Source organism: Neolamprologus brichardi, chromosome 7, assembly GCF_056152115.1.
Source record: "Neolamprologus brichardi isolate AB-2024 chromosome 7, ASM5615211v1, whole genome shotgun sequence".
In the NCBI taxonomy this organism is placed as follows: domain Eukaryota; kingdom Metazoa; phylum Chordata; class Actinopteri; order Cichliformes; family Cichlidae; genus Neolamprologus; species Neolamprologus brichardi.
The window spans coordinates 3,009,345-3,027,267 of NC_142110.1; the positions used below are offsets into that span (position 1 = coordinate 3,009,345).

A 17,923-nucleotide genomic window follows, 5' to 3' on the forward strand; every position below is an offset into this window, starting at 1 on the left:
ATCATATCAAAGAGAAGCTAATTAATTATAGCAAGCTCACACTTAATCGAAGATATGGTGAGAAAACTATAAGGAGTAACAACATGCGCTTTCTTACCGGCAAACTCTGGTAAGTTCAAGCAAAACCGCATGGCTCGTAAAACTATGAAGGTCACAGGATGCAATCAGACACAAGATAAGAGCCAAAACATTTAGACGGAGGCCGTAAAAGATTACAGTCAACATTGTTATGTCTCGTTTGCACCTCCCAGCATGTTACAAGAATACGAGCTTCATTAAATCTTAGTGTCGTTCAGCAGTTTTGTTTGTTTCCGTGCTAAATCATCATTTGTATAGACTTCTTTTCCATTGGTATTTCAATCACTGACCAGATACTGCTACTCCACTGACCTTTGACCTTCTATTGGTCTTGTTGGAAGAGAGCTGTCTTTCTCTCACTGTGTGTGTGTGTGTGTGTGTTTGTGTGTGTGTTTGTGTGTGTCTGTGTGTGTGTGTTTGTGTGTGTGTTTGTGTGTCTGTGTGTGTGTGTGTGTGTGTGTGTCTGTGTGTCTGTGTTTGTGTGTGTGTTTGTGTGTGTCTGTGTGTGTGTGTTTGTGTGTGTGTGTGTTTGTGTGTCTGTGTGTGTGTGTGTGTGTGTGTTTGTGTGTGTGTGTGTGTGTGTGTTTGTGTGTGTGTGTGTGTGTGTTTGTGTGTGTGTGTGTGTGTGTGTTTGTGTGTGTCTGTGTGTTTGTGTCTGTGTGTGTGTGTCTGTGTGTGTGTGTCTGTGTGTGTGTGTCTGTGTGTGTTTGTGTGTGTGTCTGTGTGTGTGTGTGTCTGTGTGTGTTTGTGTGTGTGTCTGTGTGTGTGTGTGTCTGTGTGTTTGTGTTTGTGTCTGTGTGTCTGTGTGTGTCTGTGTGTGTGTGTGTTTGTGTGTGTGTGTCTGTGTGTGTTTGTGTGTGTGTTTGTGTGTGTGTGTGTCTGTGTGTGTGTGTCTGTGTGTGTGTGTCTGTGAGTGTGTGCGTTTGTGTGTGTCTGTGAGTGTGTGCGTTTGTGTGTGTCTGTGTGTCTCTGTGTGTGTGTCTCTGTGTGTGTGTGTTTGTGTGTGTGTGTGTGTCTGTGTGTGTGTGTGTCTGTGTGTGTTTGTGTGTGTCTGTGAGTGTGTGCGTTTGTGTGTGTCTGTGTGTCTCTGTGTGTGTGTGTTTGTGTGTGTGTGTGTGTTTGTGTGTGTGTGTGTCTGTGTGTGTGTGTGTCTGTGTGTGTGTGTGTCTGTGTGTGTGGGTGTGTGTCTGTGTGTGTTTGTGTGTGTGTGTGTCTGTGTGTGTGTCTGTGTGTCTCTGTGTGTGTGTGTTTGTGTGTGTGTTTGTGTGTGTGTGTGTGTGTGTGTCTGTGTGTGTTTGTGTGTGTGTGTGTCTGTGTGTGTGTGTGTGTGTGTCTGTGTGTGTTTGTGTGTGTCTGTGAGTGTGTGCGTTTGTGTGTGTCTGTGAGTGTGTGTGTGTGTGTGTCTGTGTGTGTTTGTGTGTGTCTGTGAGTGTGTGCGTTTGTGTGTGTCTGTGTGTCTCTGTGTGTGTGTGTTTGTGTGTGTGTGTGTGTTTGTGTGTGTGTGTGTGTCTGTGTGTGTGTGTCTGTCTGTGTTTGTGTGTGTGTGTCTGTGTGTGTGTCTGTGTGTGTGTGTGAGTCACATGCGCTCAGAGTAGACCGCATGATGCCCCGCTCCTGCTGCTCTCCTGGCTTTGTAAGTTTCATGTGAGCTCAATTTTCTTCAGCTATTTTATTTGTTGGATACGTTCCAAGATTCCATCTCAACTATTTAAATACTCCAGAGCAGTCAGGATGAACCCTTTCTCACAGGATTCTAGTTTAAAATTGTATTTTCTAATTTAATTCTAACACTTCCGCTCTTCCTGACATGGAAACCTTCTCATTTTGGTGATCACCTGACTTTTCCTTCAGAAAAACCTTTGCAGAATTCAAATGTCCGGACAATGATAGAACGGAGAGCTCCATTGGTTGCTTTTCACTGGTGTCTTTGTGCTGCCAGCGCGTGCCTTAGATCCTGATTTTGGAATAAGAAGAGATGTGCACTAATAATCATATGACATGCACACAGAAATGGATGCAAGCAGTGTGAGGATGAGCTTCTGCTGCTTGTCCAGCACATTAATGAAGTGGTGGTGGGCTGTTATCAAACTCCTAACAATATAATCGGATTTACTATCATTTTACGGGAAGTAGAAATATACAGTAAATTAGGAAATTAAATTAACATCTACAGAACATTTTCTAGTCATCTATCAATACCCGCTTTGTGATTATTTGTCAACATGTGATCACTGCAGAAGTTTTCCCTCCAAAACAAACATTTGGTGTTAAGTTTAGAAAGAAACTCTGGGAGGGGGAAGTCTTTGTCAAACTAAAGGCTGTATCCTTTAACTGTTAAACATCTCTGACTGCAGAGCTGAGCACAGGTCACCACATACGGTAGATTTGCTGCTTCTTCAGCTTTAGAATTATCTGACCTATGCTGAGGAATTAAATCGTTTAATACTTTCTTGCCTAAAGAGTTCTTGGTGAGAGATTTTATCTCCCGCCAGCCAAATGCCGGGCGGTCAGCTGCTGATTCTGTTGTAATTCGGTTCACATGAGCTGCAGGTGGGATCCAGTTTGATCAACAAAAGCCGCAGTCTCATGTGTGAACTCTGCGCGCTCAGAATCCTCTGCCTGCTCCGACCCGTCTGTACGGCTCCTAGCTCCCCTCTATCAGATGCTCCTCCTGATCCCTCCCCTCTGATTAATGGTTTTCATTTCTCTGTTTTGTTTCTCGGCTCAGGAGACCACAAACTGGACCTACAGCCTGACATGGCTCCAGGAAAGGAAAGTAATGGACTTGACAACTATACCTTTGGGGTGAGTGTTGCTTTTAATTTTATATTAGGAAATGATTAGAGAGATTGCATAATCTCTACGCAGTTGTAAACACTGGATTCAGAATCACATCATAACTCTCAGGTGTCCATGTGGACTATAAATAATAACCCACATTCTTAACTGCAGTAACTAATATGATTATATTAGTTTAAGATCAAACAGCTGCTTGCTGAGTGAAACAGAAGCATGAGTAGATTTTTTTTTACAAGTTTCAGTCTCACCATCAAAATGACCGAAGTATCTGTGAAATGAAGGTTTTCCTACCATCACATGATTATAGAAGGAATTCTTGATTCCTATTGTTGAAATATGGAACGACTTATCTGACTACCCTGTTCTTTTCATCTTATTCTAATATTTTGGTCATGAGAAACATGAAATTAAGTTTAAAAAGCGGTTTAAGGAGATGGTTTTTACAGGGTACAGGGAAGAGGTAGAGATTTTAATGGGTGTTGGGTATATATATATCTGTAGGTTGTGTATCCTTTGAGGTGTTAATGGGGTTATTGAAAATGTGTATATGTGCGTATGTGTATATACGTATGTATGGATAGATAGAAACATATATGTATATATATATATAAAAAAATGAATAATAAAAAAAATACACATGACATATAATGTAATTGCAAGGAGGTATTTCTGTAGTCTATTGATTACTAGATAGTGGAAAAGGGGTGGGATTAAATAAGCTTATGCTTCTTCCTGCTCCTTTTTCAACATGAAAGTTATTTGTAGTTGTTTTTGCTCGTTTTCCTTTTGTTTTGCTTTGTTCATTTGTCTCTTTTAATTCTACGTTGTTGTACTTTTTCAACATGTTCAAAATAAAGATTCAATCAATCAAAGTTCTTTAATTATAGTTATTTACATGCATTTTTATAGATAACATGTGTAAAAACATTTTTTTTTAAAGGGCAGTCAGTTGTGAATGATGCATACAGTGAATTAAGTGTTGATAGATCCCTGCAGAAAGTTCTAGTTCGACATGTCTGCTTATTCTTCTAATGAACTAAAGCTGGAAGGACGTTTCTGCGATCTGCCCGACAACGACAAAGAACCAGCCTCCTCTACGGACGAGTGCAGTAACAAACTAGCCTACTGTGTAACAGATGTTCCTCCCTGGTACCTGTGCATCGTTTTAGGAATCCAGGTATGTCAACAAAGGTTTTTTCTTTGATTTGTTTTCCCTTTGGTCGTGTTTAACAATGATTAAGAGCCAGCTTTGCTGCATTGTTTCTAAAGTAACAATGTAAACATGACCAGCTTGACATTTCCTTGAGTGTTAGTTACTTGGTTTTAGTTGTGTAAGCAGATAGTGAAATTTGACTTTAATTGCACTCTCAGGTGGTGTACAAACATCAACCATGTACCATTTTTTTTTAAATGTGTAAATTCTACAACGATTAATTTAATCTCTGTTTTTCCCCAACTTTGCCCTCTCAGCACTGTTTGACTGCATTTGGAGGCATCATTGCCATCCCTTTGATTCTGTCCCAGGGACTGTGTCTGCAGCACGATGGCCTCACACAGAGCCATCTCATCAGTACAATCTTCTTGGTTTCTGGGGTCTGCACTCTGTTGCAAGTAGTCTTTGGCATTAGGTAAGGAAACAAGAAGGAACATTACTTATTGAAAACCAGGCTGTAAGACTGCGTGGCTGTCTGCATCTGTGGGATGTCTCCTGGGGATATGCACTAGGAATTTCTGCAGTCGTGAATTATATTGTGGGATTCTGGAGTGCTTTATATTTCTTTTATTTAATGCAAGATGATTTACATTAATTATTGTTCATTCAGGGCTTTTTGATGTTCTGAGAGTATTTGTCCAACGCAGTGGTACAGCAGGATGGAATTAACTAAGCTTCTTCTTATTAAACAGACAGAACAGAGAAGCCATTCAGCCTTTCTTCTTAACCTCTTTTGAACTATTATGCCTGCCACAATGAATGTGCATGAACACTGAGTAGTATTTGAAAGCTTCATGGAGGTGAAATAAGTCCATTTGAGCTTTTATACTGAACTCAGCTTTTATTGTCAAATAAATAGTATTTAGTTGTTTTGCTAATTAATTTCTGCTTAAAATACCAGTATGGAAACTTCCTTGTAAACAGTGACACATGCACAGGAGAGCAAACATGATGTCTCTGTTCTGGAGGCCTACAAACTTGTCTGTTGTTGCTCTGAACTTCTGCTATGTGGTTGCAGACTCGGCCTGCCTGAATACTGGTGTCACAGATGGATTAACGGAGGAATTTCTATCTTATTATGTTTGGAATCTACTTCCTGCTAAGTCCACATTGTTCTGGATTAGCACCACTCATGCTTTCTTGTCTTTCCCAAAATGTCTGCAAGTCAGCTGTGAGGGAAAACAAGCCTCGCACTTAGTGGTGCTTTTAGTGTCCCGTGCAAAACAAAGGAAAGCGGAGCTAATCTGATGCGTCCACCAGAATGCAAACTTTCCGATGTTTCATCAAAAGAAATGTTTGCATGTTTTGTTTTTCACGAGAAAACGTCTCTTCTTCTGCGACGTGTGTGAATGATGCACTGCTTATGAGAATAGCATAATGAGGGTCATTACGTAGCAGATTATTTTAACTGACTTAACTTTCAGTCGAACAGTTTGCATAATAAGTCACACTCTCTTCACATGATTCAAATAAATAGAGTGCAGATGCCTCAGAGAGGTCTTAAAAAACACACGCATGCACAGAGGACACTGTCTCAGTCAGTCTAAGCATTTCGATCACCCAAAGCTACAGTAACTGATGGTTTGCTCTCTCGTATTGTGTTAATTATTTCCAGGCTGCCGATTCTCCAAGGTGGCACATTCACATTACTGGCTCCTTCCATGGCGCTGCTCTCCATGCCGGAGTGGACGTGTCCTGCATGGACGCAAAACGCCAGCCTAGTCAACACCTCGTCCACACACTTCATAGAAGTGTGGCAAAGTCGAATGAGAGCAGTAAGTAAACTGTGACAGTCTGAACCTTCAGCACTTTGATCCTATTTTTGGTTACATTTTTCTAAAAACTCGTCTGACTTGTTCTCTCCAACTGCAAACTAGTTGAGCTTGTTAAAAAAAAGTGCTTCCAGGGAGGCACAAAGGTTTCAGATTAGCGTCTGTAGGGTCCCAGTGCCTATGCTGGAAGCCTTCAAGTTCATGCATGATGCTGAGCCACAGACTGGAACCCTGGTGGAGGTTGCAGCTCCTGCACTGCAAAAACAGCTATACTTGAAACGAGCCAAATATTCTCAAATCTGACAAAATTTTCTTGTTTTGAGGAAAAAATCTGCCAATGGGGTAAGCAAAAGTTGCTTGACTAGAATTCTTAAAACTAGCAAATTAATCTAACTGCTGTATGCCTTTTAACTAGACAAAACTGTCTAAACTGTATGCTTAATTGAAGAAAATGTGACTTATTAGAAGGAAAGACACTTTGATATTTAGAAAATCTGTACCTAAATTGAGTATTATGCTTTCTTGAACAAGCTATTTTCAAGAATTATTTGCTTACTTTAAGATTCTACACCTAATGTAGATTTTCAATTCAATTCAATTCAATTCAATTTTATTTATATAGCGCCAAATCACAACAAAAGTCACCTCAAGGCGCTTCATAGATACAGAGAAAAACCCAACAATCATATGACCCCTTATGAGCAGCACTTTGGCGACAGTGGGAAGGAAAAACTCCCTTTTAACAGGAAGAAACCTCCAGCAGAACCAGGCTCAGGGAGGGGCGGGGCCATCTGCTGTGATTGGTTGGGGTGAGAGAAGGAAGACAGGATAAAGACATGCTGTGGAAGAGAGACAGAGATTAATAACATATATGATTCAACACAGAGAGGTCTGTTAACACATAGTGAGTGAGAAAGGTGACTGGAAAGGAAAAACTCAATGCATCATGGGAATCCCCGGCAGCCTACGTCTATTGCAGCATAACTAAGGGAGGATTCAGGGTCACCTGGTCCAGCCCTAACTATATGCTTTAGCAAAAAGGAAAGTTTGAAGCCTAATCTTGAAAGTAGAGATAGTGTCTGTCTCCTGAATCCAAACTGGAAGCTGGTTCCACAGAAGAGGGGACTGAAAACTGAAGGCTCTGCCTCCCATTCTACTTTTAAATACTCTAGGAACAACAAGTAGGCCTGCAGAGCGAGAGCGAAGTGCTCTAATAGGCTGATATGGTACTACAAGGTCATTAAGATAAGATGGGGTCTGATTATTTAAGACCTTGTATGTGAGGAGCAGGATTTTGAATTCAATTCTGGATTTAACAGGAAGCCAAAACAGGAGAAATCTGCTCTCTCTTTCTAGTCCCTGTCAGGACTCTTGCTGCAGCATTTTGGATTAGCTGAAGGCTTTTCAGTGAGTTTTTTGGACATCCTGATAATAATGAATTTTCCACTTAACAAAAAAGAAAAAACTCACTATAGGACAAATTTTCTTAAAACTGAATTGTTTCTTTCTTGATTGAGCTAACTATTAGAAATATATTTCACCTCTGAGAACAATAATTAGCAAAGACACCATCTCTTCAAAAAGCTACTAAAAATAAGGGACTTCATTTTAAATTAAGATAGCAGACGCACTCTTCGTTTTTGCGCTTTTATTGACACAGCAATGGGTCAGTAACTCAATTTTAACAGTACTGAGGTCTGTACATGTCACGTACAAGGCTATAAGCCATGGCTTATAGACGTGTACATGTCCTGTTAAACAGAAACACTTAAGGGTAAGGCAGATAGAATTTTATCCCAAAAGTCTAACACTGACCGACAATGGAAATGTTTGCCAGCAAATAACAACAGAAATGTTTTTTAGTACAAAAAGGTTAACTGTCAACAATTTTGTGTTTTCTTAAGCTTCAGGGATCCATTATTGTGGGATCAGTCTTCCAGGTGCTGGTTGGTTTTTCAGGCCTCATCGGCCTCTTCATGCGCTTCATTGGGCCTCTCACCATCGCTCCTACTATTTCTCTCATTGGACTGTCCCTCTTTGACTCAGCGGGGAGCAGTGCTGGGAACCACTGGGGCATCTCTGCAATGTGGGTAAAATTTCTAAATAAAGTCCCTAAAAAAGGCCCCATTTCTCTACATAACATAAAAATGACAAAACGAATATTTAAAGACTGCCAGAGAGATTTGTCTAGAAAATATTTCACCTTAAAGCAGGTTTCTCAATAAAATGTGTGTTAGGTTGTGTTAAGCGTGCTCCCAGTCCTGCCTGGGCAAGACTTTAGAAAATAATACGCCTTCAACCCAGTAAAGCTTTAATCTTAAGGCTGCAGAGAAAAGCCTATTAAAACTTTCTTGCCCAACATCCAGTACAGCTGATCTACTTTCCTTTTACTTCATTACATCTCAGCAATATTTACACAAAGTTTTTCCCTTTATGTCTGTGTCAGGACCACAGCACTCATCATCCTGTTCTCGCAGTACCTCCGACACATACCGGTGCCCTTTCCAGCATATAACAAGGATAAAAGACTGCACACCTCTCCAGTCTACGTCTTTCAGATTCTTCCTGTATGTTGAAGTCATTGAGTCTTTTCTTTTTTCTATTAATTTTTTAATATTAAAGCCAAACAAAACAGATAACAAGGTGTTTTTTTTTAATGCATCACAAGGTTTTGCTTGGAATCACGTTATCTTGGACCATTTGTTACATTTTGACTGTCTACAATGTACTTCCTGCTGAACCAGACAAGTATGGTTACCTTGCACGCACCGATCTAAAGGGAGATGTCATGAGTCAGGCTCCCTGGCTGGTTTTCCCGTACCCAGGTAAGATAGAAAAGCTCCGTTAAAACAACTTTGGTCATTTTCTTTGTTTCTGATTTTTAACTAAACTCAGACTGAATGGCATCATTTGTCGTGTCCAAATTCATGGGCTGCTTCCTCCTGAGGCCGCATTTGTAGACCGATTACGTCACAGCGACGCGCCGAAGGCTGTCCGAATTCGTAGACTCCTCCGAATGCAGCCGACAAATGCGTCCTCCTTTTCCCCGAATTTGAAGGATGGGTCGGGTGTGTCCTACCATATCCCAGAATTCATAGCGCGGCCCAGCCAAACTCCAGTTTCCAACAATGGCGGCCGCTACTAAGTTTTAAAATTACTCATACTAATCTTTCTGGGTCACAAAATAAACTTTTAACATATTTCAGGTGAGAAAGTAGCTGTGTAAACATCAAATATCTGCTCGGTTTATCAAGATATCGCATATTTGCAAAAGTGCTTCGACGTTTTCGGAGACGTCTGCCACCCACCAGCTCGATAGCTAGCCGGGAGCTCGAGGGTCACTGATGCGGCCGAGAACGGCACAACTCCCGGCACATCATTTTCAGATCACCGCGGACTTTCGCTACTCGGGTTAAACGTAATATATAAGTCACTTAGACAACCTAAAATGTTATTGTTGGGCTTTTTTCAGTGTTTTGTTTTTTCAGTGAGTAAATCGGCTTGGCTGAGATTAAAGTCATTAGATTAGATAAAATAAAACTTTATTAATCCCCCGGGTGGGTTCCTCCTTGGTTTTTACACAGCTGACTAAACGTCAAATAGAAAACTGATTAAACAGAAGTATGAGACGGTCGAGAATTTACGCCAGTGTCCTGTTATATTTTAGATAGCAAGGAGCAGACGGCTGAGACGACGCTAATCAGAAGGCTAGACCGTCCAATTTCACAGCCGTTTACTTCCGGCCTACCCGACCTTCTGAGGACCCGGCCCACGTAGACCGCGAAGGCCGGGTCCTCAGGAGGATGCAGCCCATGAATTTGGACACGACAATTGTTTCCACCCACATTTCTTTGTAATGCAGAGGAATATCATCCAGTACCACAGTGTGGCTCAGTGATGTGTTGGACGAAACTCACAGAGTCATCAAAGTCATCTTATTTTCAGAATAATAATTTGCAGATTATGCATTTGTGACATTTTCAACTTGCGTTTCCAAAATTAGGACAATGGGGGAGACCTACTGTCAGCCTTGCAGGGGTGATTGGCATCTTGGCTGGTGTCATTTCCTCTATGATAGAGTCTGTTGGGGACTACCACGCCTGTGCTAGGTTATCTGGAGCTCCACCACCCCCAAAACATGCCATCAACAGAGGTATCGGTATTGAGGGGATAGGCTGCCTGTTGGCAGGTGCCTGGGGTACTGGGAATGGTACCACCTCATACAGCGAAAATGTCGGAGCCCTTGGTATCACAAAGGTGAGATGACCTGCTGTTTTATGAAGTTTTTGCTACTTGGATTTTTTTGGCGTTTTGTGCAGTTTTTTGCATTGTTAGTTCTTTTCCTCCCCTAAATTTTGCATTTTAAGCACAAATTTCAGTGCACTCAGATCTCAGAAAAACTGAGAGAATTTCTATTTTTTGCAGGTGGGCAGTCGGATGGTAATTGTGGCCAGCGGAGTGTTGATGGTTGTCATGGGTATATTTGGTAAAGTGGGCGCTATATTCACCACTATCCCGTCACCTGTCATAGGAGGAATGTTCATGGTTATGTTTGGTGTCATCTCTGCAGCCGGAGTTTCAAATCTGCAGGTTTGTACTGAAACTCAAACGTGTCGGCACATTTTCTTCTTTTGATTTGAGTCGGTTTTAACTAGACTCTGTTTCTGGGTCACGTTTTCAGTACGCAGACATGAACTCGTCTCGAAACATCTTCATTTTCGGCTTCTCCATGTTCACTGGTCTGGTTATTCCAAATTGGATATTGAAGAATTCCAAAGCTATTTCTACAGGTGGACAGAAAATCTTTACTAATCTTTTTTTTCCAAAAAACACTGATCATTCAAACACAGGTCTAACTGTTTACATTGTGTCCAGGTGTGGTAGAACTGGATCAGGTCCTGCAGGTACTTCTGACAACCAGCATGTTTGTCGGTGGCTTCTTTGGTTTCATACTGGACAACACCGTTCCAGGTATTGATCTTTGTTACTGTTCTGCATGTATTTAATTCACCATGTTTAAAACACTGAAGCACAGATCTGGGGTTATGATAAACATGGCAATTTAATGAAACTGATGAAAATGATTTTAGGGTATTTAGTATTGTGGACATATTCATTTAGTTTAGTGATTATTCAATTAATTAAGAAAGGGTTAGAATGAAAAGTAATGTGAAAAAGAAAGTTTACACAAGACTCTATGACTCTGTAGTGAGCACATAAGTGAAATAATCATTTCCTTTCTCACCCTCATCATTGTGGAGGAATTTTGACCCACTCTCCTCTACGGCATTGCTTGAGATTATTGAGGTTTGCAGGTGTTTGTTTATGCACAGCCCTCTTATGGTCTCACTGTAAGGGAGCACTGAATTTCAATCTGGTCAAGCTCTAAAGTTTGATGGGTCTTTACCAGTGTTGGTCAAGTTACTTGAAAAAAGTAATCAGTAACTAATTACTGATTACTTCCCCCAAAAAGTAATCCAGTTACTTTACTGATTACTTATTTTCAAAAGTAATTAATTACTTAGTTACTTAGTTACTTTTTAAAAACATGATTTACAACCTGAATAGGTGATAAAGCGATAGATCTTTCAATTCTACTTTTTCTGCATAATCATCATACAAAATGTAATCAAATGGAAAAGTCTCTTTTTAAAACTTGTTTTATTAGTTTTAATCTTTTAACTTTATGCATCAAGCAAAAATTTAATTATCTGCAACATTCTCTGACTGGAAGAAATTAGTTTAATATTTAAACCTATTTTCTGCACATTCCAGCACATAAAATAAAATATTTTTTGTGTTTACACTCAGTCTTTCAAATAGATTCAAGTAAAACACAGCAGAAAATAAATAAAGTCAAAGACTAGCGGTCCTGTTGCTCTATTTTCACCTGTAAAGCAGGAGTGGGGTAGGCGGAGGTTTACCCTGGTGCAGGTGTGCCGCAGCGGTCAGTGGAAGAATCCGCGAGTTTCTCTGTGAGTTTCCCATTACGTCGTAGCTACTCGGTGCTTGTTTGGAAGTTTAGGGGTTTTTTTGCTGTAAAAAGAAGTTTTCTTCCCACGCACAACGGACACTAATGTTTTTGTCACTTTTTATGGAATCAAACTCAAAGTAAGGTCAGTACTTCCACGCTTTAAACGCTGCACGCTCATACTTTCTCTGCACTCGATATATGATCCATTGTTGATCTGCACACAGCTGTTGTCACGAACGTCGCACTCGCTTACGTCACTGTCATGAGACATTCTCGCAAAAAAAATCACAGTTTTAGTAACGCAGTAACGCAGCGTTCCTACGGGAAAGTAACAGTAATCTAATTATCGTTTTTGTAATAGTAATCCCTTACTTTACTCGTTACTTAAAAAAGTAATCGGATTACAGTAACGCGTTACTGCCCATCTCTGGTCTTTACAACACCTTGATTATTTTTTTTATCTATTCTGGTTTAAATTTGGTGGCGTGCTTGGGATCATTATCATCGTCATTGTCATTGTAGTGAGGGTCTACTTTCTCTTTCACAGGACTTTAAAAAGGAAAACAGCAAAATAAGTAACATTTTTTAACCTTTCATTAGTGTCTTTCACTTCAGCTAAATTTAAAAGAACAATGTTTTAGAAATATTCTATTAGAGAATCAGAATCCCGGGACACAGTGTTGTCAACATTTATGATAAACAAACCAAATCAGGAAATAGAGATAATCCAGAGTCCATGTCCAACAGGATCGAAGCATGAACGAGGCATCCTTGCCTGGAACAAGGCTCATGAGGATGACTCCAGCAACACACTGGAGAGCGGAAAAGTCTACAGCCTTCCCTTTGGCATCAACTCTCATCTGTGTTCTTCCTCCTGGTTCCGGTACATCCCCTTTTGTCCTCCTACCATGCCCGACTCCCCAGTTGCTAATTCCGTGGAACCTAAACAGCCACTGGGACAACAAGAGCCTGCACAAGTTATTACTGGAGCTGGCCTGTGAGTGGTGCACTCACTCCAGCGTGCCATTTTGGGGATTTTTCCAAAACCAGTTCCATCACAGGCAGCTCAGTTTGGACCTTGTAAAGGGCACTCTAATATAACAACACGGTGCAAAGTATTTAAATGACCTTTTAAGGTGACGTTTGCAAATTATATCCTGCACTGGGAGGTACATGATCAGCCACAAAGTTACAACCACTTAGTGGGTAAGTGATCATCAGTGTTGGGAAGGTTACTTTTAAAATGTATTCCATTACAGATTACAGAATACATGCCCCAAAATGTATTCTGTAACGTATTCCGTTACGTTACTCAATGAGAGTAACGTATTCTGAATACTTTGGATTACTTAATATATTATCATGCTGTTTACAACTACATGAATGTACTATTGCTGTGATTTATTACTGTTACTGAAGGTCCGCGGCTCCGAACCGTAGTAAAGGGACCTCTGGCTAATACGGTGGGTTCTGTGTCGGCTCATAGCTGAAAACTAGCTTTACTTTGTTGTCTGGGTCAACTTTGCTAGCAGAGACAGAGAGAGGCGTTGAAAGGCTGCTCCAACAGAACTTATTGTTTTTGGAGGAAAACACGAACACGGTGTACAGTCGAGTCTTAATAGCTTACTTACAACTGGGCTCGTCAGGCTCTCTTCTTGGCTGCAGTGGTTATTATTATATTTACATGCTTCCAGCTCCCGTTTTTGCTCGATGACAGCTCGTACTTTTCCTTTTTCTCCCTCCCTCGCTCACAGACACATAACGGGTATGGCAGTCCATTCTCCCTGCAGCACGGACTACACTGCCTATGATGCTACATTCTTTAGAGCTATACCTGTAGCATTCTGCCTGTTAGCTTAGCACAACAACAACAGGCGCTCTCTCACCCAGGAAACACGCAGAGAGAGCGTCACCCTGTAACCATGGCAACCGTAACGCTGCCGCCTGGAACAACAGAACGTAGCTGTCAAACAAAACCCAAACAGTCCTGACCCGCCACAATATGAAACAGGGAAGTACCGCAGTGTAATCCATTTATTTCAACAAAGTAACTGTATTCTAAATACCACCTTTTTAAACGGTAACTGTAACGGAATACAGTTACTCATATTTTGTATTTTAAATACGTAACGGCGGTACATGTATTCCGTTACTCCCCAACACTGGTGATCATTTCATTACAGTGCAATGTTCTGCTGGGAAGCCGTCGTTCCTGGCATTCATGGGGAAGCGACTTTCACTTGTTTCAACCAACTAAACATTGTTGTAGACGAGTAACACTTTCCTTTAAGGAGGAGACTGTTTTACCACAGTGTGAGAAGTGGTTTTAATGTTGTGGCTCATCTTTGACTGGGAAGGTAGTACAGACTTTTTTGTAAACTGGTGATATGATAATTGTATATCTTTAAAAAAAAACCTGAGCAATCATCTGAATCCAGACCTGCAGTTCTCATTGGTTCAAAACTTGATGTTTTATTCTTTCATACTAGTCTCGAAATGCCGTCAAATCTGGGTGCTAGTGAACAAACACTGAAATGACAGGAATATGATTAAATCCACGATGTTTAATGCTACATTCAAGATGTGAATTTGTTTCATATACAGTACCTCATGTTTGAATGAACATTTGCTGTAACAGTTAATATTTTACAATGATTGTGTTTATTTTCTTTCTGTGCACTTTACGAATTCATGCTGACGTTTCCATCAGGATCTGTCGGCCATCCGGCTGCAAGCTCCAACACTTCAGCGCTTTTCATCTGTGTGCATATTAAACAGTGAGTCATTGTGTCACAGCAACACTGCTTACTCAGTTCCTCAGTGTCAGATCCTTCTTGATGGATTTGTATAGGCTTACAAAGGACTCTGCCCACACGTCTCTTTGGTATTCAGTAGCGGAGCTGACCATCTGATGGGCAGTGTACGCCAAAGTCAAGACGGTGCGCTCAAAATCGTGCTGATGCAGGTAGCCAGTATGATTTGAAAGACCGGATATGAGCCTCAATATGTCTGTTAGCTTTTTCGGAACGATCTCTTCGCAGATTAAATCCAGGTTTCTTGTCTTTTGAAGGGAAGCTAGTTCAGCATCTGTGACCGAAAACGCTCCACTGGAGTCAAAATGTACGCCAGTCATCAGTATCTGTATTTAGTGACAAGAAAAGAAGTAACTGTTAATAGTTACATTATCATTGTTTGCTTTTTACTCATAAAAACTCAAAGGTTTGTTCTTTTACCTCAAACAGCAGATGAGCATCACTGATGGAGCTGATGAAAGTGGGGTTCGCTGCAGCCGTCGCTCCTCTTTTTATACTACTTGCAGCTGGAAATAAGGCTGGTGCACCAAGAGACACAGAAAATGAGAATCAAGGGTGTTATGAAAGCATGAGCAGTTCACATCTGGATTATTTCCATGCATCCAAAAGACAGTTTAAATCTTTTCAGCTGGAAATCCCTGTGACAAGTAAGCAATAATCCCTGCATGGTACGATGAAATCCAGGTTCATCCAGCCCACAGCAGCAGGGAATCTATAATAGGTGTTTTAAAGTCTGTGATCTCTAACCTTTCTTATGAATCCTATCAGCAGACAATGAGACATGACCTCAAACTTCAAAGGAAACATAGAAATCAAAGGTGGAGTGGCACATGGATTGTACAACAAGTTCCAGATGATTGTACAGAGCTGTATATGGGATTCAGCCTCAGTTTCAGCATTCCTTATGCTTATGATTTAAGCCAGGGTGTTAAAAACAAGTTGATGGGTCAAATGCAATTCAGAAACTTTCCTTTTTAACTTGAATATGAATTTTACAAAAGCAGAATTGTTCCTTTGCTTTACTTTTAACTGCTTTCCCTCAGAAAAGGCTCCCTAATTAGGATTTAACTCAGCGAGTCTAATGGAAACATTAGGTATTTGACAAAACTCTGTCCAGGTGTTGGTGCCACATGTCAGTGTGTAAAACCACCAGAGTTCGAGAGCCTGCGTAGGGTGATGTGAAAATCTCATGAAAATCAGAAAATAACATGGATTAAAACACTGCAGAGCATGAATGACTACACAATATTTCTATCAATCTGGATTACATGGGTCAAAGTGATGGACGCAGTGAGCTGACAATGATGGAACTAACATGTTTAAAAGAAACAAAGTTACTGTTTTCATGGAATGGTTTTATTAATGCCTAAAAGTGGAGTTTCTGCAATTCTGCAATTCCAGGTGACAGAATTTTATTCCCAAAAGCATGAAAACTGGAGGGAATCGTGCAAAAAGACAGACAGCAAACTGCTCCGGCATGCAGTAATATCGTCAGAATGGTAAAGTGATTCAGTTCAAAAAATAATAAAGGAAGCACATTAAGAAATTCATTGCTATTGACGCGCCAGAGCCACTTACCCAGTGCCAGCACGTTCCCAGCGTGTGTTTATTTCAGCAGATGAAACAAGATGATATTTTAATAGACTTTAAATCAACCGAGCAAGTCGGTCATTATGTTAAGCTAACGATCCCCATTAATCTCGGTTCAATAAGGCCGGCGAGAGCTTGCATTATTGAACAGGGTAGCGTTTCCTTTTTAGTAACTTCTCCAATTCACAGCAATTAAACATTTTCATGAGACAGATTACTCTGAATTACATGTTTAGGTAATTACGATTATGTCAGGACATAATTCATAATTAGTCGCATAAAATAGTAATTAAACTCCAGCATATCCAAACCTGTTTTCACTTTTATGTGATAGAAGATATCACAGCAAACACTGTTTTCTCTTCCTTCTCTCTTACTGCAGTTTTACATGAAATGTTTTCATGTGCATACATGTTCCTAGATATGCTTACATACTTTTGAGTAAGGCACATTTATTTTATTCGATCTGCAGCCTTTTTTTTACTATTTGCTATTTATAATTGATTCTAATTGTTGTGACAATATTAAAATCAGCATTTTTTTCAAGCACGTGAGGTTGGATGGTTTTTACTGGTGCTGCGGTAAGTTATTCATCTATGTAAGACTCCAAAAAAGATCCTGGACTTTAACTGCAGCCTTAAATCTCGATGACCAACTTCATTTCTTTGGCAGCTTCACATCGCAGCGGGAGGAAGTTGTTTGAAACACTGGGATAAATGCCCAAAGCGGTGTAACATCATAATACTAAAGTGCACATGTTGCCCATGTTTATCAGCTGATCTTTAAAAAGAGCCCAATAAATCGAATCCTGATGATTGCGGCTTCTCATCCCGACTTGCTTTCATCCTCGCCTTCATGTCAGCGACCCACACTCATCTCTGCTTTTTAATCGCTTTCCTAGAGTGGCGTGTTTTTTTTTTAATTGCAATGAAATCAAGATTTACAAAAACACTCAAACTCCACAGGCAGAAAGAATCATCTGATCATCTTTGCTGGAAGTGTTTCCTCCTTCTCTCAGATCAGTTTACAGCTCCAGCCACTGTTTCCTCCATTAGAAACAGGTGCAGCCAATCTGTGATCTCAGAGCAGCCGCCAAGATTAAAACATGCTTCGACTAAAAATAGACATTTAAAACTATTTAACTCACATATTAGGTGCTGGATTACAGAACAGGTGAGGAACGAGGATCACTCTGTGTTCAGCAAAGATTCCCAATCCTCAAAAAGTATTTGCAGAAACTGAACTGTTTGCTTTTCTGTAGCAAACTTACATAAATGCATTTTGAGTCTTACCATCAGCCCGATGTTGTGTGGCACCTGCCTCGATGCAGCAACAGAAAAGAGCAACTAGAAGCATCTTCCAGGGCAGCATGGTTGCAAAACTGCACAGAGGTCTCTACATTTACTGAGCATTTGGAGCCACATACAGCATCAGACGGCACACTTTATTCATCACTCGTGTTTTGGATTCGGTCTGTCTTCAGAACTGGGTTTTCTCTCCACCTCCTCTCTCTCTTTTGCTCTCACAAGCAGGATTACAATGCTTCCATCTGGTTATCATTAGCTTCAAAGGCACCCTCTTATTTTTGCACCATTTTTCTGGTCTCCCCTATTTCTTGTACATGTGGACAACTTTGATGTGTTTGTCTCGTGTCCTCTTCATGGATGCAGCAGCGATTTTCTTT

At 40.6% G+C, this 17,923-nt stretch overlaps 2 protein-coding genes across 3 annotated transcripts; one reads left to right on the top strand and one right to left on the bottom strand.

The window, feature by feature from the left end:
• Positions 1-1,683: 1,683 nt before the first annotated feature.
• On the top strand, positions 1,684-13,073 carry slc23a4 (solute carrier family 23 member 4). 2 transcript variants are annotated; one of them, XM_087844327.1, is made up of 13 exons: positions 1,684-1,711; positions 2,807-2,883; positions 3,920-4,054; positions 4,348-4,505; positions 5,706-5,865; positions 7,767-7,948; positions 8,309-8,429; positions 8,531-8,687; positions 9,866-10,119; positions 10,288-10,452; positions 10,544-10,652; positions 10,738-10,833; positions 12,584-13,073. In XM_087844327.1, exons 2-13 carry the CDS (start codon positions 2,836-2,838, stop codon positions 12,835-12,837), a joined length of 1,839 nt encoding a protein of 612 aa, XP_087700453.1. In that variant the 5' UTR covers positions 1,684-1,711; positions 2,807-2,835; the 3' UTR covers positions 12,838-13,073. The 2 variants fall into 2 exon arrangements, with proteins under 2 accessions (XP_087700453.1, XP_087700452.1); XM_087844326.1 differs by lacking the exon at positions 1,684-1,711 and having other exon boundaries at positions 2,806-2,883.
• A 1,572-nt stretch (positions 13,074-14,645) lies between these two features.
• Positions 14,646-17,610, bottom strand: LOC102781279 (protein FAM180A-like). The gene is made up of 3 exons (XM_006795767.2): positions 17,532-17,610; positions 15,070-15,167; positions 14,646-14,975 (listed from the first exon to the last, which is right to left on the bottom strand). Exons 1-3 carry the CDS (start codon positions 17,608-17,610, stop codon positions 14,646-14,648), a joined length of 507 nt encoding a protein of 168 aa, XP_006795830.2.
• Between the last annotated feature and the right edge of the window lie 313 nt (positions 17,611-17,923).